The following is a 26371-nucleotide window of genomic DNA, read 5'->3' on the forward strand; positions in this document are numbered from 1 at the left end:
TTTGCCTCCTGTATATGGATTGCTTTCATATCCTCAAGAAGGTTTTTCCCTCATCTTTTGTATTGTTTCCTGTTGCTACTGTAACAAATCACTACAAACTTAGTGGCTTAAAATAATACAAATATATTATATTGTAGTCTGAAGGTCAGAAGTCCAAATGGATCTCAGTGGGCTAAAATCAAGTTATTCGTAGAGCTGCATTCTTCCTGGAAAATCTAGGGAAGAATTCATTTCCCTGCCTTTTCCGGCTTCTAGAAGCCCGTATTCTTGTCTCACGACCCTTCTTCCATCTTCAAAGCCAAGTAGTGTAGCATTTTCAACTCTCTGATTCTGACCTCCTCTTCCGCCTCTCTTTTCTACTTTAATTGCTCTTATTTTGGTTTCATTTTCATTTTCTGAATATTACTTAACATATTTCATTCACTTGGAAGTATAATTTTGTGGTCTACTTAAGAGAATGTGATGTAACTCTTCTTAACCAGCATTCAGATAACACATTTGTAAGGAATTATCATCTTGATAAATCTGTAAATTATAGGACCTAAAAACCTATTGCAGAGCAACTTTGCCCTAGGGATTAAATGTTCTTAATCTCAGGTTTGTGAACCTCTTGGAGGGGAGTGTGAATCCCCAGAATTGTGTTCAAATATAAGTTTTTAGCCATATATGTATTTTCTTCATAGGAGGTAGGTAACTGTGCTTTAATCACAGTTTCAGTAGCATCTAAAATACCTTTCCTTTGTTTTTCTTCCCTTTTCTCTCTGTTCTTCTTTCTTCTCTCTCTATATATAGACACACACTGTATATATACTACATCTTCTTAATCCAGTCATATGTTGACAGGCACACTTGGGTTGCTTCTGTGTCTTGGCTATTGTAAACAGTGCTGCTATGAACATTGGGCTGCATGTATCTTTTCGAATAAGTGTTTTCATTTTTTCCAGGTATATACCCAGGAGTGGAATTGCTGGATTATATGGTAGTTCTATGTTTAGTTTTTTGAGGAACCTCCATACTGTTTTCCATCGTGGCTGCACCAGTTTACATCCCTACCAACAGTATACAAGGGTTCCCTTTTCTCCACATCCTCTTCGAGTTTTTAGATAAAATTACTGGGAACAAGTGCCTTTCAGCTATTTTAAAGAAGACCAAGAATGAAATGCTGAGTTTTTGACAATAAGAGTACATTGTCATTATATAAACATAGCTGTTGTCTCAGAGACTAATAGATTGCAAACATGATACCCAGAGAGAGTAAAAAATCCTACAAATTCTTAAATTTTAATTCCATGATGGCAAATACTATTTTTCTTTATTTTCCACATTTACTAGAATGGGCATCTATTGTCCACATGATCAGGAAAAAACATTTGTTGTTATTTTAAGTAGGAGACTGATTTCGTTCCTTGCTCATAAGTCATTTTTATCTAAGTAGGGGATTATAATTACAGATTTTAATAATACTACAAAGCAGAGTATAACAAAGTTTATAAGAGCTGCCACTAATGTCTTTGGGAGTGGTTGCATGTTTTTAGACAGGAGTTACTGTTTTTATTTGGGGAAAGAAGACATTTGAAGGCAAGGAAGTTATGAGATTAAAAGCACAGGTGAAAAGTTTAACCTTGGCAGGAAGGAAGGTCTTTCAAAAAAAACCCCACATTAAACAACTTGAAAATTTTTGTGTTAAGTATTCTAGTCTTAGAGCTTAAAGTTGAAAGCTGAGTTGTTAAATTCTAAACTAATGAAGGCTGTGGTATAGGGAGTACAAATTTATTTACAGAAGCTTCTAGAATACCTTAAAGTTTAAAGGATCAACTTGAATAGTTAAGGGAAGCAGTTATATATTTGGTATGGTTGAAAACACGAGATTCAAAAAACAGTTTATATAAATTATTGGCCAGCTTTAAAACCTCTTTTGTTGTATTAAGGTGAACAATGAATCAGGCAACCTTATTCTTCCAGTAAGGAAATCTTTATTTTATTCAATTTTCCTAAAAGGGCAACACATCTCTTCTAGGTGGTACTTTCATAAAACAGGAAAAAAGAAATTGGAGTGGTGAGGAGAATTACGTTAGGGATACTTTTGTTTAAAACATATTCCTACACTGTTAAAACTAACATTCTAAAGTTTCTGCAGTATTTTGAGGAAAGCCAAGATATAGTTAAAATGTGTTTTTAATTTATTTAAATTACTTTTAATTTATAAATATTAATTATAAAATAATTTTTGGAGAAACTGAAAAATGAAGGGAAAATATTCTGATATCACCATCATAAAATAACTTTTAAAATTACTAGGGTTTTCGTGTATTTTCTAATACTCTTGCTTAAGCAGTTTTATATTTTAAAAATACAAAATATGCCTAAGAAGCATTATATAAATTGTAAGTGAGAATTAGTAATATTCAGAGATGATAAAATAAGAGTCCATATGCTCTGAAGAGGATAACTGCTGCTGCACTCTGAAGTTAAAATATACACTGAGCTTCTAAATGGGGTTATTTTCCTCCTTGGGTCTCCCCAGTCTTGTAGAATCTAGTATAAAATTCTTAAATTTTCTAATTTACTACATAATTAAGTGAGAAGGAAGAGTCAGGATCCTAGAGTAAAATAAACACTTAAATAATTATGGGGAACTTGAATTTTGGTTTTGACCGAAGTTCTACCTTAATGACTTCGTAACTTCACTGAACTTCAAATGTGCTGAGCTTTACATGCATGAGTTCAATTCACACATATTTAATCTGAGCCTAATATGTCTAAGTTATGTGCCATGTTTCTGGTATATACTTAGACTTAAACTCTTAATAAACCAAATAACCTTCATTTACTATTACTTCTATCCCTCCAAGATGGTTTCCACTGTAATCTTCTCCAGCTTCTTGGGATGCATGTCATGTTTATTTATAGTAGAGGTAACTTGTTCCAGCTCCTCCCGGAAGGAGGATTCCAATTTGATATCGACCTCAGCCCAGTTTTTATGCACCCATAACTCCTCTGGTCAGTTCTCTGAACCGAAGATTGGTAAGAATTGGCCCCAGGCAAGAATCAGAGCCTCTAAACAACTGAATAATAAAAAGCTTAGACAGAATAGTCGTCTGTAAATCTAAAGACTTTCAGAACTTCTATACAAAGAATTATTTTGACCCTAGTAATAGAGGATTTTGTTTGACCTTGTAAATTTTATTTTTTCCCAGCTCCTTCCTGGCTTTGAATTACCAGTATGACAACTACTTCAATTTTAAATTCTTTGTTGTAGTAATAATTAACTTATAATAACACTTATATGGTGTTTATGTGTCAGGCATCGTTTACGTTTATTAAAGGTAGGTATTGTAACTTTCTCAAGGACATGTAGGTACATTGCTGAGCTAGGATCCAACTTAATAAAGTTTTGACTTCAGACTCCTTACCAACAACACAGTGCAGCTTTAAAAGTATACAACTCTCTGGCCGAAGACTTGTGTCGAGACTATATGAAGAACTTCTAAAAATCAATAATAAAAGACAGCACAATAAAAAATAAAAGACTGGGACTTCCCTGGCGGTACGGTGGTTAAGACTCTGCACTTCCACTGCAGGGAGCATGGGTTTGATCCCTGGTTGGGGAACTAAGATCCCGTGTGCCACACGGTATGGCAGAGAAAAAAAGAAAAAAAAGACTTAAAAAGAAGGCATATAAATGTGACCAATCAGCATATGAAAAAAATGCACCACATCATGCATCCATCATGGAAAATGGATATAAAAATCACAATGGGTTACCACTTATATACTTACTACAATGAGTAAAGTTTAAAAAACTGGGAACAACAAGTGTTGGCACAGATGAGGAGTAACTGAAACTATCATACATTGTTGATGGGAATGTATAATGGTCCAATCACTTTGGAAACCAGTTTGTTAGTTTCTTACATAGGTAAACCTACTACCCTATGACTCATCAATTCCATTCCTAGGTAATTATTAAAGAGAAATGAAAACATACGTCTACAAAAGACTTATACAAGAATGTTTATAACAGCTTTATTCATAATAGCCAACAGCTAGGAACATTTCAAATGCCCATCAACATAAGAAAGAATAAATGAATTGTGATATATTTATTCAGTGAGAGGACTCTGCTTAGTGGTAAAAAAAGAATGAAGTACTAATACAACAGCATAATGAGTGAAAGAAGTGAGACAAAAAGGGTACAAGTCCTGATTCTATTTGATTCCATTTATGTGAAGGCCCATAACAGGCAAAACTAATGTATATATTAGAAACCGGGGATAGCAGTGTTACCTAGGTTACCTATTTGATGGGAGGGAGGCTTCAGGGAATTTTCTGGAGTTCTGTATCTTGATTATCCTGTTGGTTGTACAGATGTGTAATTTGTCAGAATTTGTTGAACTTTATATTTAATATCAATATGCCTTATGTGTAGAGTAAAGTAGAAAAAAAGCAAGGGGTAGATCTCACACAAGCACTCTGACAACAGAAATGACAACTGGCAACTTAACACTTAGAATGTGCAGAGACAATAAGTAGCACATAATTGTTACATTGAATCTCAGTTGATAGTAGTAATAACCAAGACATGTTTAAGTTATATTCAGTGTAATTTTCTAAGAAGTCAGCAAGGTATACCACTTTTAGAAAGGATTTCATTAATAATTATTAAAAGTTTTACAACTAAAATGCTGAGATGTCAGTTATCTAGAACATTAGTATATGAAACATTACTTAGATTTTATGTAAAAAATAGTTGTGGCTAATACTGGGAAATGATTCTAAATGGAATTAGAATATGGTCTCTCTTAAGAATAGTCTGCCAAAAAGAGGGCATGAAAGACCAATTTATCTGATAACTTACTAAAATAAAACATGTTTATATATATTTGTGATTTAGATTCCGAGGTGTTAGAAATAATCAAAAATGTGTCTGAGCTAATAAGCATGTTTGTTTCAGCATTTTACTTATATTTCAAATGTTAGAAACATACAGATGTCACAAGTAAATGTGCTAAGATACAGCAGTAATTTGTCCTGATTATATTGTAGGAGGTGGACATATATTAGATAAATGTGATGGCAGACTGTAGTTTGACCGTGTTTGTCTCTGGGATCCTTTGTTACATGTTCCATGGCAATCAGATGTGCTTGAACTACTCAAATGATGAATTGAAATAATCGAGCTGTAGTCTTTTATTGTGAGATTGGTCTTCAAAATAAGTTAACCTTTAAGTCAGTTACTCTGTGGTTTTTGATCTTTTTCAATCAGGTTACTGTCTGTGGACTGTCATGGAAGTAGTAAACACTTTAGTTACTACACGTTAATTGATGTGGTCTTTGGTTTCTCAAGCAAGACTGACACCTTGGCTGTTTTTTGTTTATGGAAAAGCTAACTTCTAATCTTTGCATCTATTTTAGTAATAGTTATGCACGAGTGCGAGCTGTGGTGATGACCCGGGATGACTCAAGTGGTGGATGGTTACCACTTGGAGGGAGTGGACTAAGCTGCGTCACTGTCTTCAAAGTCCCTCACCAGGAAGAGAATGGCTGTGCTGACTTTTTTATCCGTGGAGAGCGACTCAGGGACAAAATGGTAATGAATAATGCATCTATTGCTATAATTTTAAAATTCTATAGAATGAATTTTCTGTTTAAAATTATGATTAGTATACTATTATTTATGAAAATTATTTTTGTCCAGGATCAATGATTGTTTCTGTAGCTCTTTTAAAGTTAAAGACAGCAAAATATGCCTGTTTCTTTGCAGCTGGGACTGACGTTAATGTGCATGTGTTAGAGGGGAGCTGCTTTTCTGTTAGGTTTAATGCAAGAACATTCATGAATAGTCGCCCTAGTTATTAACCCAGGTGCACCATCTTCCCCTTCTCCCCACTGTTGCCTAGACTGGAGGTTGGCACTATAGTCCACAGGCCACATCCAGGCCTGTCATGTGTTTTTGTACAGCCCATGAGTTAAGAATGGTTTTTACATTTTTAAATGACTGGAAAAAATCAAAGAGTAATAATTTTATGAACATGAAAATTATATGAAATTCAAATTTCTATGTCCATAAGTAAAGTTTTATTGGAACATAGCCAAGCTGATCTGTTTACATTTTGTCTCTGGCTGCAGTGACAGAGTTGAGTAGTTGCAACAGAGACTGTAAATATCTGGCCCCTTATAGAAACATTTTGCTGGCCCCTATCCTAGACTCTTGTGTTCTCAGATTGTTTCTCTTCATCCCCTATCAATCTAGGCTCATCATATGACTACCTGGTGGCCATCCTAGGTTTTAACTCTACTATCTTCCACCCAGACAAGTGTTTTCTTACATTCATATATTTAAAAATTTGAATCTAACCTTTGATAATGTTAGACGTCTACTCTCTCTTAATTAGTGTAGAAAGCTCTTTCTCTTTTATTTCATTTGTGAGCCAAAAACAAATCATATCTAAAAAGCTGAGTAATGTTAATGTCATTCCTGCATTAAGCAGAGAGCATACAACTTAGAAGCAAAAAGAGAATAAAAGTGCCCAAAATTTCCAAGACTCTTGAACATAACTGTTATTCCCTTTAACTATATATCTGTGGATTAGTTTGTGAGCTCATTCAGCATCTATAGTATTATTTCTATTGAAAATGTGTTTTAAGTGTTGAATAATTCTTTTATACATGAACATTTTATACTACTTTTAATTTTGGTTCTTGATTTCTGGATATTTTTTACTATTGAATTATTTCAGTAATTTTAAAAGTTGCCTAACTTGTCTGTGCTCCAGTTTCTGTCTCAGTTAACTGGAGAGTTTTCCTAAATCGTCTTGAAAGCCTTCTAACTCTAATTTTTTGTGAGTTTAGGATTTACTACTGTGTATCTCAATTAACCAGAATGTGGTTTTAGGACTAGGAAACCCCATTTGAAGTCAGAAGTATATATGATAAATTTAACATGTCATCTCTAAAAGTTTAAATATTTAAATGTGGTTCTGGCCTTGGATAACATGGTGGCTAACATATACTGATGCTTATTTAAAATATGGCTTGTAGACTTCTAAGAGAGAGCCTATGGTGACCCATCCTGGAGTGTAGTGCTTTTTGTCTGAGCTGTTGATAATTGGCGAGTGTTGGAGAAGTTGTTGTAGATTTTAGAAACTGAATAAAATAGTGACAATCTAAGGCATTTTTTAATAGTAAAGATGGAAAAAGAGAAGAAAGAAGTCAAAGGTGGAGAAAGGGGGGGGAAAAAAGCTTGCTAGAAAAAGCATCAGAACAAGGAAAAGATGACCTAGATGTGAAAAAGAGGGAAAAAAAATATCAGAGTGAAACAACACAGTCGACCCTACGTATCCATGGATTTCACATCTCTGGATTCAACCAACCACAGATGGAAAATATTTGGAAAAGAAATTACAGAAAGTTCTAAAAAGCAAAACCTGAATTCTCCTTGTGCTGCCAACTATTTACATAGCATTTACTTTGTATTAGGTATTATAAATAATTTAGAGATGACTTAAAGTATATGGGAGGGAGGATGTGTGGGTTATATGCAAATACTATGCCATTTTATATAAGGACTTGAGCATCTGCAGATTTTAGTATCAGTGGGGCCTGGGGGGCGGGTCCTGGAACCAATCCCCTGTGGATACCAAGGGACTACTCTATTGGCTATATTGATGAGCATGGACAGTTTACTTGAGGAAAATTAAATAAGGAACCAAATCTGCATCACTAGGAGTGAGGCTGGTCAGAGATAAGCTCACATTAATGTTTTAGGTGGTTGCTCAGAGTGTGGCTTTGACATAAGCTTAGAGAGAGTAAGCCTGGGATTTGGACATAATACAAACTTATTTCCTAATGTGGGACATAAAAAAGGGCCTTAACTTAATCCTAAGGTGTAGAATCATAATAGACTAACAAGAAAATAGGTTCTTTTGATAGAAGCACTGACCTAGGAATCAAAACGGTTGTTTCACTTAACCATTTCTCCTCAAGGAAGCTTGTTATTTGTGAAACAGGAATGATAAATATATCTCAGTGTAGACATAAAGGAAACATTACTTTCAATTGGAGGATTGTCTTAATTCTTGTAGGGAATAGTTATAATAAAGCATTTTAGGTTATGGGGAAATTGTATGACCAAAGGCAGAGGCAATAATGCATGGCCATAAATTGAAAGTAGCAGTCTTGTGAAGTGTCAAGACAAATGGGACAGTGACATTGAAATAAGCAGATTAATTGGCCCCTTCTGCTGCATAATACACTTCTAAGATACTTCTGAAGCAATTACAGAATTGAAGTATTATTCTTTTACATTATCACCGCATTTGGGGGTCATTAATGTCCATTTCTATAGATATTTTTATTGATTGGCTTTATTTTAATCCATTTTTCTGGGTTCTAGTAATATAAAACAGGTGTACACTGTGACTGTTGAATCTATAAGTTTACAAAGTTAATGATAGTTTTCTTTAATATCCTTCTTGATGAGTAAACTGAACTTTAATATTGTTCCTATGTAATAGTTAATCATGTAAAAGATAGTGCTACAAACTGTGTTCTCTACCCATTTTGTCTGTGGGTCACATCTTAGAGTCCTCTACCTTGGATGAATTCTAGAAATGAAGTGAGATACCTACCCCTCATACCTCAGGAAAAAACTTGTGTCCTTTAAGAAAGAATGGATAATTAGTAATGAGGTACCTATAGCCACTTGTGTAGCTAATAAAGAAATACTAGATAATATATATATATATTTTTTGCGGTACGCGGGCCTCTCACTGCTGTGGCCTCTCCCACTGCAGAGCACATGCTCCGGACGCGCAGGCCCAGCGGCCATGGCTCACGGGCCCAGCCACTCCACGGCACGTGGGATCCTCCCGGACTGGGCCACGAACCCATGTCCCCTACATCGGCAGGCGGACCCTCAACCACTGCGCCACCAGGGAAGCCCTAGATAATATTTTAAAGAGGGCTTATAATAGTCAAAATACTAGTTACAGTAGTGAAGATGAAAGATGGCTTTTCTGAAGAGTGAACGAAGCATTTAGTAGAAGATTTTTCCAGTCTTAGATTTACAAGTACTTGTACTAAAAATGTCTTGTTACACTTCCCAGAGGGTTATATTTCACTCTTTTTTTCTTTTTTTTTCTTTTTTTTTTTTTTGATAAGAAAGGGAGCACAAATCAAGAGCAGGCTGATGAGGATTTTTCAAGAAGGTGGTATTTTGTATAATTTGCTCAGTATTCATTCATTCAGAGTGACCTGAAATTATTTCCTCTGATGCTTACCTATAACTTGCTTGTTTTTGTGATACTTACAAAGGTAGAGTTTATTTCCCAAGTTGCTAATCTAAATTAGAGCTTCCCAAGCTATGTGCCATGAATAGGTAAAAGTGGCTGGAGCCTCCAAGTCTCTTTGCCTCTTAACCACTAGGCTCCTTCTCTTTTCTGGTTGCCTTATAATTGTTATTTTTCTGAGTATGCCTGAGAAATAAGTTGGAAAGCACTGCTTTATGTAATTGGCTTTCATACTTTATTGATAATTCAGGAGAAATTGAAAAAACACCAGGCTTTGGTGTTGTAGCCCAAGATAATGAAAGTACTTTCTCCCAGATACTTAGGGATGTATGGAATGGTCTTTGACAAGGATAGCTTCTCAGAACCCCTTTTCTTAATATGTATGAGTTGTATCATCCATTTCCTTCTAAATCTTTATAGCTTTGATTTCTCCCTTTAATTCTTTAATATAAATTAGTGTTATCTTGGATCACATTTTTTTAAATGCTAACTAAAACTTAACTGTTAATTTGTATAAATAATCTTTACTGTAGTGCTTCAGATCTCCATGATAGAAACTTTCTCTTTTGCATTCATTTTTCTGTAGTGGCTCTTCTCTATTGGTGTGACATTGCTATTTTATAGGCAAACATTTTGTCATCTTACCATATGTATATGTTAAATTATTTGATCATTTTTAGTTGAATTGTATGTGATAGGAAAATCTAAAATACTGAACTATAATACACTTTTAAAGTCTTTATAAGTACCTGAATAAACTTTCAATAATGATATTAAATTTTTGCTAAAATATTTACTACTAAACAAAGTTTTTAATAACTGTGGGGATCTAAATTAGCCATTCTTAAGCTTTTATTGTAGGACAATAAAATACTGTAAATTTACTAATCAATGTTATTGTGCTTTTTAAAGCATATTGTGTGCTAAGAGATGACAAAAATCGAGTGGGCTACATAGAAAGATACAGTAAGACTTACAACCACAACCTCTGTACTTAAGATGTTCTGTGGAAAATAGAAAAAGGCACTGTTCAATGTCAAAGCAAACTTATAGCTATCATTATAAACTTAGAGTTTATACTAAGTATAATAATTGAAACAAAGAAAGGAAAAAGCAGGAGATATCAAGTTTAGGAAGTTGCCAAAGAGATTAAGGAATTGTTGTTTTGGATTAATAAGTAATTAGGTTGTGGATAAAAGTGGTTTATAAAAATTAAAATGCCTATGAGATAATAGTTCTGTTGTTTAAAAAGATACATTTCTAAAATGGAGTTTCTTTACAGTTATTAGAGCCTAAAGCAAAACTCGAGTATTTTTAAAGAAGAAAATAAAATGATTATAGCATAGCAGTAGCTTTATTAAAAATGAGACTCATCCTCCTTTCCACCATGGGAAACCCCAAAAGACCAGGGAAATATCTTTCTGCCTTGGATTGAACTTTATAAAGTACAGAACAATTTTCTGCTTAGCCTTTCTCACTGTGCCTCTGTGAATTATTCTATTGTGAAACATCAGTCCTTCTACAGTACTCTTCCTCCACTAAAAAACCAATTCTGTTAACTGGCATTACCCTTAGGACTCAGCAGCTCTGTCTCTTGAAAGATACTGGTTTTCCTGTTCACCATAATATCACAGAGTTGGGAAATAAGTGGGAGTGGGAATAGAGGTAGTGTCAGCATTTTTGTTGTTCCTTGTTCCCCTTACAGAATGTTACTATATAACCCACATATAGACATTTTTTTACTGATACTCTGTACCATTCAGAACACCATCCTTTAGCTTTTATTTTCATCTACTGATCTTAGCAATTCCTTCTAAATGCCAACTTTTCCACATCTGAGCCTCATCATCATTCTTGGCTACTTTTCTTTGCATGGCCTGACCTTCTGGTCTTCATTTCAGCAGGCTACTTTCCTGGATCTGGTTGTTACCAGAACTTTTCCATTTGAGGAGTTTTACAATTTCCTGTCATTTCTATTTTATTTCCCATCCCTTGCTGTACAGTTTGATGCTTACTCTATTATCTGTGCCACTCATTTCGCTAGATTCCTTCTGGCTTCTTTTATTATTTTATTATCTTTATTATTATTTTATTATTATTCTTTAATTCTTTTATTATATTTAGTATCTTTTATTATTTTCTTTTTAAATCCAATCTGAATTTTCCTTATCAGTCATTTAAACCACTCTTTCATTGATATTTCAGTGGAAAATATGTTGCTGAGTTGTTTTTTTTAAAAAATTTATTTGTTTTATTTATTTATTTTTGGCTGCATTGGATCTTCGTTGCTGCGTGCGGGCTTTCTCTAGTTGTGGCGAGTGGGGGATACTCTTTGTTGCAGTGCACGGGCTTCTCATTGCGGTGGCTTCTCTTGCTGTGGAGCATGGGCTCTAGGAGCACGGGTTTCAGTAGTTGTGGCATGTGGGTCAGTAGTTGTGGCACATGGGCTTAGTTGCTCCATGGCATGTGGGATCTTCCCGGACCAGGGATTGAACCCGTGTCCCCTGCATTGGCAGGCGGATTCTTAACCACTTCACCACCAGGGACGCCCCTGTTGCTGAGTTTTAATCTTACCTTACACTAAAGGAACTTTGTTGAATACCCATTGTTAAAAGGGAAAATTCAGTATTTAAAGGTGAGTCTTTCATGCAACAAATATTTATTGAGCATCTACTATTTGCTAGATATTTGCTGTTCTAGGCATTGGGGATATGTAAATGGACAAAGACAGAAATCCCCGTTCCTAAGGGAACATACATTGTGGTGAGGGCCAGAGAAATACTACCGTAAATAAATAAGTAAATGAATATTATGCTATACATAATATTAGAAAGTATTAAGTGCTGGGGAAAAAGGAGTGTAGGGGATTTTTTGTGGGGAGGTTAGTTAAAGTTTTACTTAGAATAACCAAGGAAGGCCTTACTGAGAAGATCTAGGTAACATTTGAATAAAGATTTCTATAATGAACAAGGCCTTATATTTTAGTTTATATGTTCAGATTTTTAAATCTTCAGTATTCTTAAAGTAGGATAAATCTATATTCTTACTTAAATTCTTATGCTACACTGTATAAGATCTTGGACTTTTCATGGATTTGGTGAATGATATCAAAGTATGCATCAATAATAGTCAGAGAAAAAAAAAAAAAATAATAGTCAGAGGGCTTCCCTGGTAGCACAGTGGGTAAGAATCCGATTGCCTGCCACTGCAGCGGACATGGGCTTGAGCCCTGGTCTCGGAAGATCCCACATGCCATGGAGCAACTAAGCCCACATGCCACAACTACTGAACTTCCACTCTGGAGCCCGTGACCCACAACTACTGAAGCCCGTGTGCCGCAGCTACTGAAGCCTGCGCACTTAGAGCCCGTGCTCCACAACAAGAGAAGCCACTGCAATGAGAAGCCTGCGCACCGAAACAAAGACTAGCCCCCGCTCACCACAACTAGAGAAAGCCTGCGCACAGCAACGAAGACCCAACACAGTCATAACTACATAGATAGATAGAAAAAAATAGTCATAAACCTAGGTATGAGTGATTCCTCCATTTATTCAATCAGGTCTTCTTTATTCTTGATTCTGTTTCATCCTTTTTATCTCTACCCCTCTTCAGTCTTGTCTGTATTATTGCAGATAAGGTTTCTAATATTTGTTCAAGGCCCAGTTTTCACCTCTCTCTAACTTTTGTATTGCTTACAGTACTGAACTTTCTAAAGCTTGGGTCTCATATTCCTTTAGTAGTTTCCCCAAAATTCCTAGATACAATTTCATCTCCTTAATTTCACCACAATAAACTCGTATAATCTGACCCTTACTTCCTTGAATCTATCTACTTGTTTCCCAAAGACAACACTTCCACGATGTTGCCTTACTGAGTTACTCATCGTTCACTAAAAGCATGCATTGAACTTAGAGAAATGCTAGCCCCTCTTTTACATTAATTAAATACTATAAAGATAGTATACTACAAGTTGTATGTGGAATAGAGAATGTGTACATACAGCTTGCTAGTCCTGAGGAAATAATAATGGCAGAAACAATTTCCCTTTTATTGTCACAGGTAACTCACAGATGGACAAATAGGAAAATTGAGTTAGAGGAAGCACCTTGGGCAAACCAGTTTTGCGGTGAAGGACTGTAATTGAAAGAAATGCTAATAATAATAACATTCATCTAGTTTAGAATCACCTGTTCATTTTAGGGTCAATCCATTGAAAAGATAATAAATTATACTATTAATTACTTTTCTGTACAACCATGAGTTTTGTGACTTTCTCCCAGCAGTTTTAAAATAGTTCATTCTTTAATACTACTAATATTCCTTGAAGGGGAAAAAAACCTGCCTGCTGCATTTCTATTCTCTTTCTTTTGGAGCAAAAAATAGCTGTGTGTGTGGCGGGGGGGATGTTAGCGGTTTCCTGTGTTTGTGTGTGTGTGAGCGGTTTCCTGAAAATTAAGATTTAGAATGTAACCCATATTACCTTCCTGGTTGCTATTATTTCCTCTTTTTAGAAAATGTCAGCTTAATACTTATTATTCAGTTGTTTTGAACTAACATTTCATTCTTTAGTTATTGATTTATACTGGTTGATCTAGTCTGTCAGGTTCATCATGATTATCTTGGCTTCATCTTTCCCTTTTATACCTGATTGTGATATATTTCACAACCTTTCCATTACATTCCCATTGCCACTAAACTATTATAATGGATAATAGCCTCCCTAATAGCTAAAGCCCAAAATCTTTGATCTCAAATTATTGACCTTACTTAATAGTTTTCTAAATATTTCCTTACTAAATTATAATCTGAATGTAGCATGCTTTTAGTTGATTGGTTGATTGATATTATTCTTTTAATTAATCAACAGCTGTTTGAGAGCCTTCTGTGTACTAGGCTTCTTTGTTTTTAAGTTTAAGGTGTACACTGTGATGGTATGATTTAGACTTCTTGTATCAGTCTGCTCAGGCTGCCATAACAAAACACAACAGACTGGCTGATTTAAACAGCAGAAATTTATTTTCTCACAGTTCTGGAGACTTGGAAGTCCTAGATCTGGGTGCTGACTTTTCTCTGGGATAGATGACCAAGAGTACAGTTGCTGGGTTGTATGGTAGTTTTATGCTCAGTTTCATAAGAAACTGCTAGACTTTCTTCCTGGGTGGCTGTACCATGTTAAATTTCCACCAGCAGTGTATGAGCAATCCAGTTTCTAGGGATTCTTGCCTGCATTTGTGTAGTCAGTATTTTTTATTTTAGTCGTGTTGATACGTGTGTAGTGGTAGCTCGTTGTAGTTTTAATTTCCATTTCCCTAATGGCTAAGGTTGAATATCTTTTTATGTGCTTATTTGTATCTTCTTTAGTGAAATATCTGTTTGTGTCCTTTTCCTGTTTTCTCATTAGATTGTTAGTTTTTTTTGCTGTTGAGTTTTGAAGGTTTTTTTTAAATTTTAGATACTAGTCCTTTTCAGGATATATGGTTTCTAAATATTTTCTCCCAGTCTACAGATTGTCTTTTTAACCTTCACGGGATATTTTGCAGAGCAGAGTTTTAAATTGATGAAGTTCACTTTATCAGTTCTTCCTTTCATGGATCACATTTTAGGTGTCAAGTTCGTGAACACTTTCCCTAATCCTGCGTCCTGAAGATTTATCCTATTTTAAGTTTTATAGTTTTATATTTTATATTTAAGTCTGTGGTCCATTTTAAATAATTTTTATATAAGGTGTGATACTTAGGTCAAGGTTCAGTTCTTTTGCCTACAAATGTCCAATTTTTTCCAGAACCACTTGTTGAAAAAGTTGTCATTTCATTAAATTACTTTTGTACTCTTAAAAAATCAGTTAAGCATTTTTATGTAGGTTCTCCATTTTGTTCCATTGCTCTGTCTATCCCACAATAGGTATCACATACTGTTTTACTGTAGCTGTATTGTAAGTCCAAATAGTGGGTAAAGTGGTTTCTCCCATTTTATTCTTCTTTTTCAATATTATTTCAGCTATTCTAGGGTTTGTGCCTTTCCATATAAATTTTAGAATGATCTTGTCTATGTCAACAAAAATCTTTACTGGATTTTGACAAGAATTGTATTAAACCTGTTGGTCAATTGGGGAGAATTGACATATTTACTGCGTTGAATCTTCCAGTCCATGAATGGAATTCTTTCATTAGCATTTTATAATTTTCAATGTATAGATCCTAAAGATATGTTTTGTTAAGCGTATACCTAAGTGTTTAATTTTTCTTGGAGCAATTGTAGATAGTATTGTGTTTATAATTTTGGTTAGTGCATGCTCATTGTATGTGTATAGAAATTCAATTAATTTTCGTGTGTTGATCTTGCATCCTGTTACCTTGCTGAACTGTGAGGTTTTGTGGTAGATTCCCTGGGATTTTCTAATGTAGACAATCATGTCATCTACAAATATGAAAAGCTTTATTTCTTCCTTTTCAATCTGTATACCTTTTTTTTTTTTTTTTTTTTTTTTTGGAGGTACGTGGGCCTCTCACTGTTGTGGCCTCTCCCGTTGCGGAGCACAGGCTCCGGACGCGCAGGTTCAGCGGCCATGGCTCACGGGCCCAGCCGCTCCGCGGCATGTGGGATCCTGTATACCTTTTATTTCTTTTTTTTTTCCTTATTGCAATGGCTAGAACTTTAAGTTCTGTGTTGAATAAGAATGGTCATAGTGGACATCCTTGCCTCATTCAGATTTTAACGGAAACATATTCAGTCTTTCACCCTTGAGTATGATGTTAGCTATAGAGTTTTTTATAGATGATTTTTTTGTTTTGTTTTTTGGCTGTGTTGGGTCTTCATTGTTGTGCGCAGGCTTTCTCTAGTTGCGGCAAGCGGGGGCTACTCTTCATTGCAGTGTGTAGGCTTTTCATTGCGGTGGCTTCTCTTGTTGCAGACCATGGGCTCTAGGTGCGCGGGCTTCAGTAGGTGCACGGGCTTCAGTAGTTGTGGCTCGTGGGCTCTAGAGCGCAGGCTCAGTAGTTGTAGCACACAGGCTTAGTTGCTTCGCGGCATGTGGGATCTTTTCGTACCAGGGATTGAGCCCGTATCCCCTGCATTGGCAGGTGGATTCTTAACCACTGTGCCACCAGGGAAGTCCCTATAGATGATTTTTATTGAGTTGCTAATAATTTTTTATTATGAATGGGTGTTGGAATTTGTCAAAGGTTTTTTCTGTGTCAGTTGATATGATCACATCTTTAGCTTGTTGATATAGATTACACTGATTGATTTTTTTAATGTTGACCCAGCCTTGTATTCCTGGAATAAGTCCCACTTGGTCATGGTGTGTAATCTTTTTGTATATTGTTGGGTTTGATATGCTACTATTTTTGGAGAAGTTTTGTGTTTAAATTCATGAGAGATACTGGTCTGTAGTTTTCTCTTTTTTTGGTACTGTCTTTGTATAGTGTTGGTATCAAGATATTGGTGGCCTCATAAAATGAATTGGGTAGTATTTCCTCCTCTTCTGTTTTCTGAAAGAGTTTGTGAAAAATTGATGTTAGTTCCTCTGATAATATTTGGTAGAATTCTCCAGTGAAACCATCTCAGTATAGAGATCTCTCTCTCCCTCTTTTTTTTTTTTTCTTTTTCTTTTTTGGCCACGCCCTGCAGCTTGTGGGGTCTTAGTTCCCTGACCAGGGATCAAACCCTGGGCCCTTGGCAGTGAAAGTGTGGAGTCTTAACTGCTGGACTGCCAGGGAATTCCCAAGAGTGATCTCTTTTTGAGAGCTTTTAAATTACAAAATCAGCGTCTTTAATGGTTACAGAACTGTTTAGGTTTATCTATTTTATATTGGTTGAGTTTTGATAATAATGTGATTTTCAAAGAATTGGTCCATGTCTTCTAAGCTGTCTAATTTGAGTGTAAAGTTGTATTTAGTATCTCAAGTACTGTTTTAAAGCCTACAAGGATCTTTAGCAATATCCCGTCTCATTCCTAAAATTGGTGATTTGTGTATTCATTTTTAATTTGTCAGTCTTACTAGAGATTTATCAATTTTGTTGCTTTTTTTTTTAGACCAGCTTTTTGTTTCATTGAGTTTCCCCCCCATCTATTTTCAATTTCTATTTCTGTTCATTTCTATTATTTGATATTTTCTTCCTTCATCTTGCTGTGGGTTTATTTTGCTCTCCTTTTTCTAGTTTCTTGAGGTAGGAACTTCAATTATTGATTTGAGATCCTTCCTTGTTCCAACATCCATAACCTTTTGAAAGACTTCAATTCACTGTAATATAAAGGTTTGAATTTATAAAGTTTAACCTTATTTACTAAATTATTCAAATCTTATGTATCCTTTTTATGTGTGTGTTTGCTTCAATTTAAAGGCTGAAGATCTACAACTATCATTATGTTTTTGGATATTCTTGTGTTTCTAAATGGTTTTTTTGTTACATAGATATTGCTGTGTAAGTCAGTTAATAAAGGTTCATGGCTGTTAAATTCTTAGATCACTGAGATTGATTCCATCAGAATTGTACAGGCCCCTCTCCAAATTATGCAGACCCAGTTGAGGGTGAAGAGAATTGTTTAAGCTTATTTAGTTTTATTCTAGCAATTCAGAGTTCTGACAGCCTGTGGGGACTTGGGAAAGAGCCAAGTAAAGAAGCAGGGGCATATTGCCTGTGCCTAAGAATTTGCCACCAGGAGTTAGAGCAGTATCCTAATTGTGACAGTTCCCTCCTCTGTTTTGTATCTCATCTCCTGTTCCCTCATCTTGTTGCCTTTCACTATCATTTTCTACTGATCCAGTTTCTTTAATGGTTACAGGTTTCTAATGGTTTTCTATTTTCAATCAGTTTTGGTAAGTTATAATTTTTCTAGGAAATTGCTATTTCACTTAGATTTTCAAATTTGAGGTCATAAAACCTTACATTGTATTGTATTCTTCGTTTTTTAATATTTATTTTATTATTTATTTATTTTGTCTGCGCCGGGTCTTAGTTGCGGTATGTGGGACCTTCCTTGTGGCATGTGGACTCTTACTTGCAGCATGCAGTCTTCTTAGTTGCGGAATGTGAACTCTTAGTTGCAGCATGCATGTGGGATCTAGTTCCCCAACCAGGGATCGAACCCGGGCCCCCTGCATTGGGAGCACAGAGTCTTACCCACTGGACCACCAGGGAAGTCCCACACTGTACTCTTGATTACTTTCTAAATCTTCGCTCTGCCTTCAGTTTTGATTATGTAGTCACGGTATAATTATCCTATTTAGGAAATTTAACATAAATGTAGTACTTTAGTCCATATTCCAGTTTCACCAACTGTTCTAATAATGTTCTTACAACATTTTTGTTCTCTCAGTACAAGATCATGTAGCATTTAGGTGTCATGTGTCTTTATGCTCCTTTAATCTGGAGCAGTTCCTCAGTCTTTCACGACATAGACATATTTTTAAACTATTGGCTCCCTCCCTTCCTTTTGTGGTAGCTGAACTGTTATTATTTGAGAAGAAACACTACCACTGTTCCTTCTGTTACTTTTAAAATTTTTTCTAAAATCTTATTCATCTCAGAATCCAGCTTTGAACAAATTTTTATTACCAGATAATTAGTAAAAATGTGTTATTTGATAACAATATAGTTTCATATTTCATAGAATGCACTGGTGTCCTTTATAAAAGATACTAGTTTTTATGTCATCCAGAAAACTAAAGTTCATAATACAAGGCAACTATTTGAGATACCAATTATTGATTTTGGTTATCAAGTAATTTAACTTGAATATGGAGTTTTTATTTCAAAAATGAAATGTTTTTTCCTTGATTCAAAGGTATTTCAGAAAGTTACTAAAGTAATTTGTCTAGTTACCACCTATTACTACATCTTAGATAATACTTTTTGTAAACATGTAATTACCTACTTGTAAGGTAGCATCTATAATAAAGTTACATAGTAGTTTGAAAGTACATTTTTAACTTTGCTCTCCCAAATTATTAGTTGTTATTAGTGAAACAGAAATGTACTTATACCCATTTTTGGCTTGGTCTATTTTAAATTCTTCTGGCAAACAGTCCAGTAATTTGCTCTATATTTCCCAAAATAACTTGGAATATATCTTCAGAAGTTTTAGTTATTTAGTAACTGTGGTGTACCCTCCCCCACTTTTTTTCTCTGTAATTTTTTCTCTGTAATATATCCTAGAATTTCTTTCAGAAGAAGGAAAAGCATTGGAGATTATGTTTTCACTGTCTTTAGAATCAAATAACTTAAGCTTCACGGAATCTATTCATAAGCTCTTTGAGGTCCTGAGTACCTTTATTTATCATTCAAACTCCTCCCCCTCCCATACTCAAAAAAGTAAATACTGACCTCTCAGGCTTTCATAGCAACTGTACTATTATGGGCTAGTGGCATCACCTTGTGACCAAAATCACCACTGCTACTAGTATGTATTGAAGATCTACTCTGTTGTCAGACACTATTTGAGTTCTCTGTATGTATTGCCTTATTTAATTCTCAAGTCAGATGGGTAATGAGTGGTGGAGAGTAGATGGGACCCAGCTATTCTAAGCTGTAGAACCCACAAGCTTAATTAATTTCTATACCAAAATTCCTCTTACGCTTTAATAACATTTTTCTTCTTGGGAAGTGTATGTGTACTGTTCCTGTTCCTTCTGTTATTCATATCTTAATTATTTTATTTTGGAAATTTTTTACTCATGTGAAGAATATCCATTCTCATTAACCATCTTTCTTCTTTTCCTTTCTCTTTTAACTCTTAGCTTGGTACTGTAAGGAAACCACTTCTGTTCCCTGACTCCCTTGGTCTATATAGATTTTAATATATTTATGCTAATAGTAGTTTCGCTTTCCTTAAATTCAGAGTTCACCTGTGCATCTGTTTGTTCTTTCATAATATCTATTTAACCTTTTTAGAAGAAAGACAAAGAATATTCGTTCTTTTTGTTACCACTATCTCAAAAGACTTCAAGATCTTATTAATCATGGTTCCAAAAGTATTTATCTAGCTAGAAAAGACTTGTATGTCTTAAGCAACTTAGACCTATTTAGAGTCTATAATATTAAAATGTAAAGCTGTTCTGCCAAATACTCCTTAATATTCTCCCTTTGGTATAGTCCCCTTCCTAAAGGTGGTTCCAGTCAGTCTGTTTGCAGTGACTATATTCTACTCAAACCTAGTCAGGTATATTGGTATGTAAAAGTCTGAAATTTTTTCTTTTAGAGGTGTCAGTATAAAAACATTTAAGTGCTTTTGAATTTCTTGTTGCTTTTTCTAGTTAAATTTTTTTCCATTATTCTTTTTTATAGTTTATAATAAATAGTGATTCTTTTCTAATCCCAGTACACTTGTAGATGATCCAAAAGTTCAAAATATTCTAGTACTGATTATAAAACATGACTCTTTAATTTCTTCTTCGTTATCTAGCCACGTGCTTAGTGGATCCATTAGGGGTTATTGATGTCAAGTTATTTTGGCAGCATATTCTTTTGTAGTTATTCTTGTTGAGTCACTCTTACACTTAATATTCACTTTACAGTTGTTATTTACACTCAATATCTTTTCTGCTTATTAATTTAATATATAACCTGTCTTCTTTAGGGTAGAAATAAGGGCAGTGCCACTAGTCTACTTTCAAATTTATCTTTCTCTAATTTATACATGTCCTTCATGGTTACTATGGAGGTCTGATGAAATTCACATCACTCCTTAACCCCGGAAAGAAGTATAGTCAATTAATAATTAGATTTAGCTAGAGATGTGTTTCAAGTTTGACAGCTGTTTACAGACTATTTTTACGGTTATACTTTTAATGGCTTCTGGCAGTTGCTTTTAGGGTAGTCTTAACAGAAATTAAAATTATTCATTTCATTTTGTACTAGATCTTCTCTTGTAAAAAAGTTCTAAGAGTGAGTGCAGGTCTTGTATTCTGGGAGAGATGTAACCACTTCAGGCCTGTAGAACACCTGTTACTTTACTTTATTGGTAATTAATAGATATAACTCCCTACTGGCCAGAAGTAATTTATCAGGGTACCTTATTTTTCCAACAGCATAAATAATTCACCTGGCAGTGCTGGATTGGTTGATCGTAATCTCTTGGCAAAAATGTAATTGCCATTTTCTACAGTTTGTTTGCTAGTTATTCCAATCATAGATATGGTAAACTTTGAATCTGTTTCCTGTATGCCTGTTACTGTTAATATTACTGTGATCTTAAGATACAGAATTAATACAGTGAAAACTGCAGTGAACTAAAGTCAGAGCACATTGTTCTGATATAGTTGAGAAGAGGCAGTGGAAATGGGAGGCAGCATAATTCACTAACTTTTAAGAATCCTTCTAGCTCTTAAAATTATTTTTGTTTTTTCTGGAATGCAGATTTAGTATTGATCACATGGTAGGTAGAAGCCTTATGAGACATTCTTTTAACTACTTTTTTTTTAACACCTTTTTAATCTCATTGATCTTTTTAAAAAATTTGAGATGGACAGTTGTTATCCCTATTACTTAATAAAGGTGTGATTTATATTGTCTTTAGTGTGATGAGAATGCATTTATTTTTTAAATGCTACTTAAAGTCAGAAGCAGAACAACTTTTTAATATATTGTGTGACTTAGATGAGAAATTATTATGCCCTAGATATGGAGGCTTTGATAATTATGTAAATGCTGAGTGATGCAGAATGTTCTAGCAAGCATAGTTTTTAAATTATCTGCAAAGATGGTGAGTGGTTATGTCAGTAGATTACCTGCACTTTTCTTTCTCATTACCTATTCCTAAATTCAGAAGAGCTACTGCCATAGTAGCCTTTTCCTAAATGATAATTATTTTTAATGGTACGTTAAATACATACTATGAACAGTAAGATATATTTTATTTCCTAATGTTACTTTGTAGATAAAAGTAAATAACATAAATTGACATCTACTTCATAATTAGGTGACATTTTGTTTTTGTACCAACATGATGTGTATGATGTGCAACCTCAGTATTTGTATGACTTTTAGGTGGAACACATTCTTGCATAGGTACTTGTATGAGTCAAAGAACTAGTTCAGGGCTTCCCTGGTGGCGCAGTGGTTGAGAGTCCACCTGCTGTTGCAGGGGACACGGGTTCGTGCCCCAGTCCGGGAAGATCCCACATGCCACGGAGCGGCTGGGCCAGTGAGCCATGGCCGCTGAGCCTGCGCGTCCGGAGCCTGTGCTCCGCAACGGGAAAGGCCACAACAGTGAGAGTCCCGCGTACCGCAAAAAACAAAGAACTAGTTCATTATCCTTACCATTTCCTCAGTGTATTTTAAAGCTCATTTTAAAAATTTATTTTTCTATGTGTTTTTGGAACCTCTATAAAAAAATAGATGGCCATTTGTAAATAAGTGGTATAGATGAGTATAGATCACGTTGAAATTTTATTTATCTAACAGATAATAGTTGGAAAACAACTTTGGGAAGTTTCAGAGAGGAGCTAATTCAGCAATATTTTCATGTATTAAAGATTAATTTAGTGACATTTTCATGTAATAATGACTGTAGGACCAAACGCCATTTTTTTATGTCCTTCTCTTTTTTAACAATTGCAATTTAGCAGTCTTCTAAAATACATATCTCTTTCCCACTGTTTATGAATACAGTAAATATGTTGCAGTAATCCATAATGCCAATTTTAACTTCTTGAATTCCAAAACCTAATATAATTATGAATTTTATTAGTATTATTGCAAAATGGTTGTTGCAACAGATAGTTAAATCTTTGTTAAATGCCAGGTGCTAACACACTTTGCCTGTAAGCAAGCAGGACATTATTTTGTTACCTTCTTTGTTACTTATTTCAGAATAACAAGACTTAACTATCACAGATATTCAGTGACAGGCTGGTAAAATTTAACAATCAGCTTTTGGTGGGGGAGGGCAGGGGAATTGTAGAGAGGAAATGCTTTATAGCTTAACATACTCCCACCGTGGCAGTTTTCAGTCAATATAACGTCACTGCATGTGGAGTTGGGAAGAAGTGATTAGTAGTGCACCATTATTTTTTCTTTTGTTACCTGTGCCTTTGGTGTCATATCCAATAAAACATTGCTAAATCCAATGTCATGAAATGACATTGACATTGACATATGACATTTTTTGCCCTATGTTTTCTTCTAGGAGTTTTATCGTTTTAGGTCTTCTTAGGGTCCTTGATACATTTTGAGTTAATTATTGCCTGTGGTGTTAGATAAGGGTCCAACTTCATTCTTTTGCCTGTGCACATCCAGTTTCCCAGTACCATTTGTTGAAAAGACTTTCCTTTCTTCCACTGAATGGTCTTGGCACTGTTGTCAAATATGTTGAGGTAGTTTCCTTCTAGTTCTTGTTAGGTATTTTTATCATGAAAAGATGTTGAATTTTGTTAAATGCTTTTTCTGCATCAATTGCGATGATCATGTGGATTTTTTTCCCCTTTATTCTGTTCAAGTAGGATATTACATTGATCAGTTTTCATGTGTTTAACCATCCTTGCATTCATTTGTTGAGGATTTTTTGCATCAGTATTCATAAAGGATATTGATACATAGTTTTCTTGTAATGTCTTTGGCTTTGGTATCAGCACAATGCTGTCCTCATAGAATGAGTTAGGAAGTGTTTACTCCTTCAGTCTTTTGGGAAAGTTTGAAGTATTGGTATTAGTTCTTTAAATGTTTGATATAATTCACCAGTGAAGCCATCAGGTCCAGGGTTTTTCTTTATTGAGAGACATTTAATTACTGATCCTATCTACTTACTGGCTATATATCTATTCAAATTTTCTATTTATTTCTGATTTAGTCTTGGTCTGTTTTATGTTTCTAGTAATTTGTCTGTTAAATCTAGGTTATCTGACTTGTTGATGTACAATTGTTCATAGTACTCTCTTATAATGCTTTTTATTTCTGTAGAATTGATGGTAATGTCTCCACTTTCATTTCTGATTTTTATAATTTGTGTCAATTTGCATCTTCTCTCTTTTTCTTCTTAGTCCTTCTAGCTAAAGGACTTATTAAAATCTTTTTGAAGAACCAACTGTTGGATTCATTGATTTTCTCTATTATTTTTCTGTTCTCTAATTTGTTTCTGCCCTCATCATTATTATTTCCTTTCTTCTGCTAGGTTTGAGTTTAGTTTGTTCTTCTTTTCTAGTTCCTTAAATTGTAAAGTTATGTTGTTGATTTAAGATTTTTCTTTCTTTTTTTTTTAATGCAGGTGTTTCTAAATTTTCCCCTTAGTACTGCTTTCACTGTGTGCTATAAGTTTTGATATGTTGTGTTTTCGCTCTCTAAGTATTTTGTAATTTCCCTTGTGATTTCTTCTTTGATCAGTTGGTTAATTCCCAATTTTTTAAAAATGTTCCAGTTGTCCTTTTGTTATTGATTTTTAATTTCATCTTATTGTGGCCAAAGATACTTTGTATGATATCCATATTTTTTATTTTATTGAGATTAATTTGTGGCCTAACATATGGTCTGTCCTGAAAAATATCCCATGTGCACTTCAGAAAAATGTGTGTTCTGTTGCTGAGTAGACTGTTTTGTATATGTCTGTTTGGTCTAGTTGGTTTACTATGTTAAATTCTCTATATCTTTATATTCTGTCTGGTTCTTCTGTTGATTATGTGAGTGAGGTATTGACATCTCCAACTATTACTGTAGAACTGTGTTTCTCCCTTCAGTTGTGTCAATTTTTGCTTTATATATTTTGATGGTCTGTTACTAAGTACCTAAATGTTTATTGTTGTATCTTTTTGCCGTATTGAACCATTTATCAATATATAATATTTTTATTATAATGTCCTTTTTTATTTAAAGTCTATTTTGTCTGATATTAGTATAGCCACCCCTGATCCCTTTTGGTTGCTCTTTGCATGGAATGTTTTTTTCCATCCTTTCACTTTCAACCTGTTTGTGTCTTTGGTCGTGCTTTTATTTGCTCTGCCAATCTCTGTCATTTGGTTGGACAGTTAAATCCATTTACGTTTAAAGTAATTGCTGATAAGGAGGGACTTCTGTGATTTTGCTGTCTTTGTATGTCCCTAGTAGCCTTTTTCTCCCTCATTTCCTGCATTCGTATCTTCCTTTGTGTTTAGTTGATCATAACAAAATGTTTAAATTCCTTTCTCATTTCCTTTTATTTATATTCTATAGCTATTTTCTTTGTGGTTACCATGGAGGTTGCACTTAACATCCTAAAGTTATAACACTCTAATTGGGATTTAAACTAGCTTAACTTCAATAACATACAAAAACTGTTTCTTTACAGCTTTGACCTCACCCCTTTCATTTGTTGATAAATTACATCTTTATACACTGTTTCCCCAGAAACATAAATTAATACTTCTTTGAAATGTATTAGTCTCTCAAATTTTGTAGAAAACAACATTTGGAGTTATACACCACAGTTACAGCAATACTTAGCTTTTACACTAATAATTCATTGTTTTCTTTAAATGTAATAGTCTCTCTTAAATTTTATAGAAAACATAAAGTGGAGTTTCAAACCAATGTTAAAAATATTGCTTTTATAATTGCCCTTGTATTTACCTTTATTTCTTCATATGGCTTAAATTTACTTTCTTGTCATTTTATTTCACCGTGTAGGTCTCCCTTTTGCATTTTTTGCAGGGCAGATCTAGTGGAAACAAACTCCCTTAGCTTTTGTTTATCTGGAAATGGCTTAATTTCTTCGTTACTTTTGAAGGATTTTTTTGCCAAATATAGAATTCTTGGTTGACAGCTTTTTCTTTCAGCACTTTGAATATGTCCACCCACTATCTTCTAGCCTCCAAAGTTTCTGAAGAGAAATCTGCTGACGTTCTTATTGAGGATTCCTTATATGTGATAATTCACTTCTCTTGCTAATATGAAGAATCTCTGTGTCTCTGTGTGGCCTGTTGAGTTCATCTTATTCAAAGTTTGTTGAGCTTCTTGGATGTTTATGTTCATGACTTTCATAAAATTTGGGGAGTTTTCAACCATTCTTTCTTCACATATTCTCTCTGCCCCTTTCTTGTTCTTCTAGTTCCCACGATGTGTATGTTGGTCCTCTTGATGCTGCCCGCAGGTCTCTTAGACTCTGTTTGTGTTTC

The 26371-nt window shown here is 34.6% G+C and overlaps 1 protein-coding gene across 1 annotated transcript in view; it reads left to right on the plus strand.

Moving 5' to 3' along the window:
• The window catches only part of SPRED1 (sprouty related EVH1 domain containing 1), a 119411-nt gene that overhangs the window by 42627 nt on the left and 50413 nt on the right, over positions 1-26371 (plus strand). Inside the window, exon 2 of the mRNA XM_060004970.1 lies at positions 5416-5590. Within this exon, the coding sequence (XP_059860953.1) occupies positions 5416-5590 (175 nt within the window). The remainder of the gene's footprint in view (positions 1-5415; positions 5591-26371) is intronic.

This window comes from Delphinus delphis, chromosome 2, assembly GCF_949987515.2.
Source record: "Delphinus delphis chromosome 2, mDelDel1.2, whole genome shotgun sequence".
Lineage (NCBI taxonomy): Eukaryota > Metazoa > Chordata > Mammalia > Artiodactyla > Delphinidae > Delphinus > Delphinus delphis.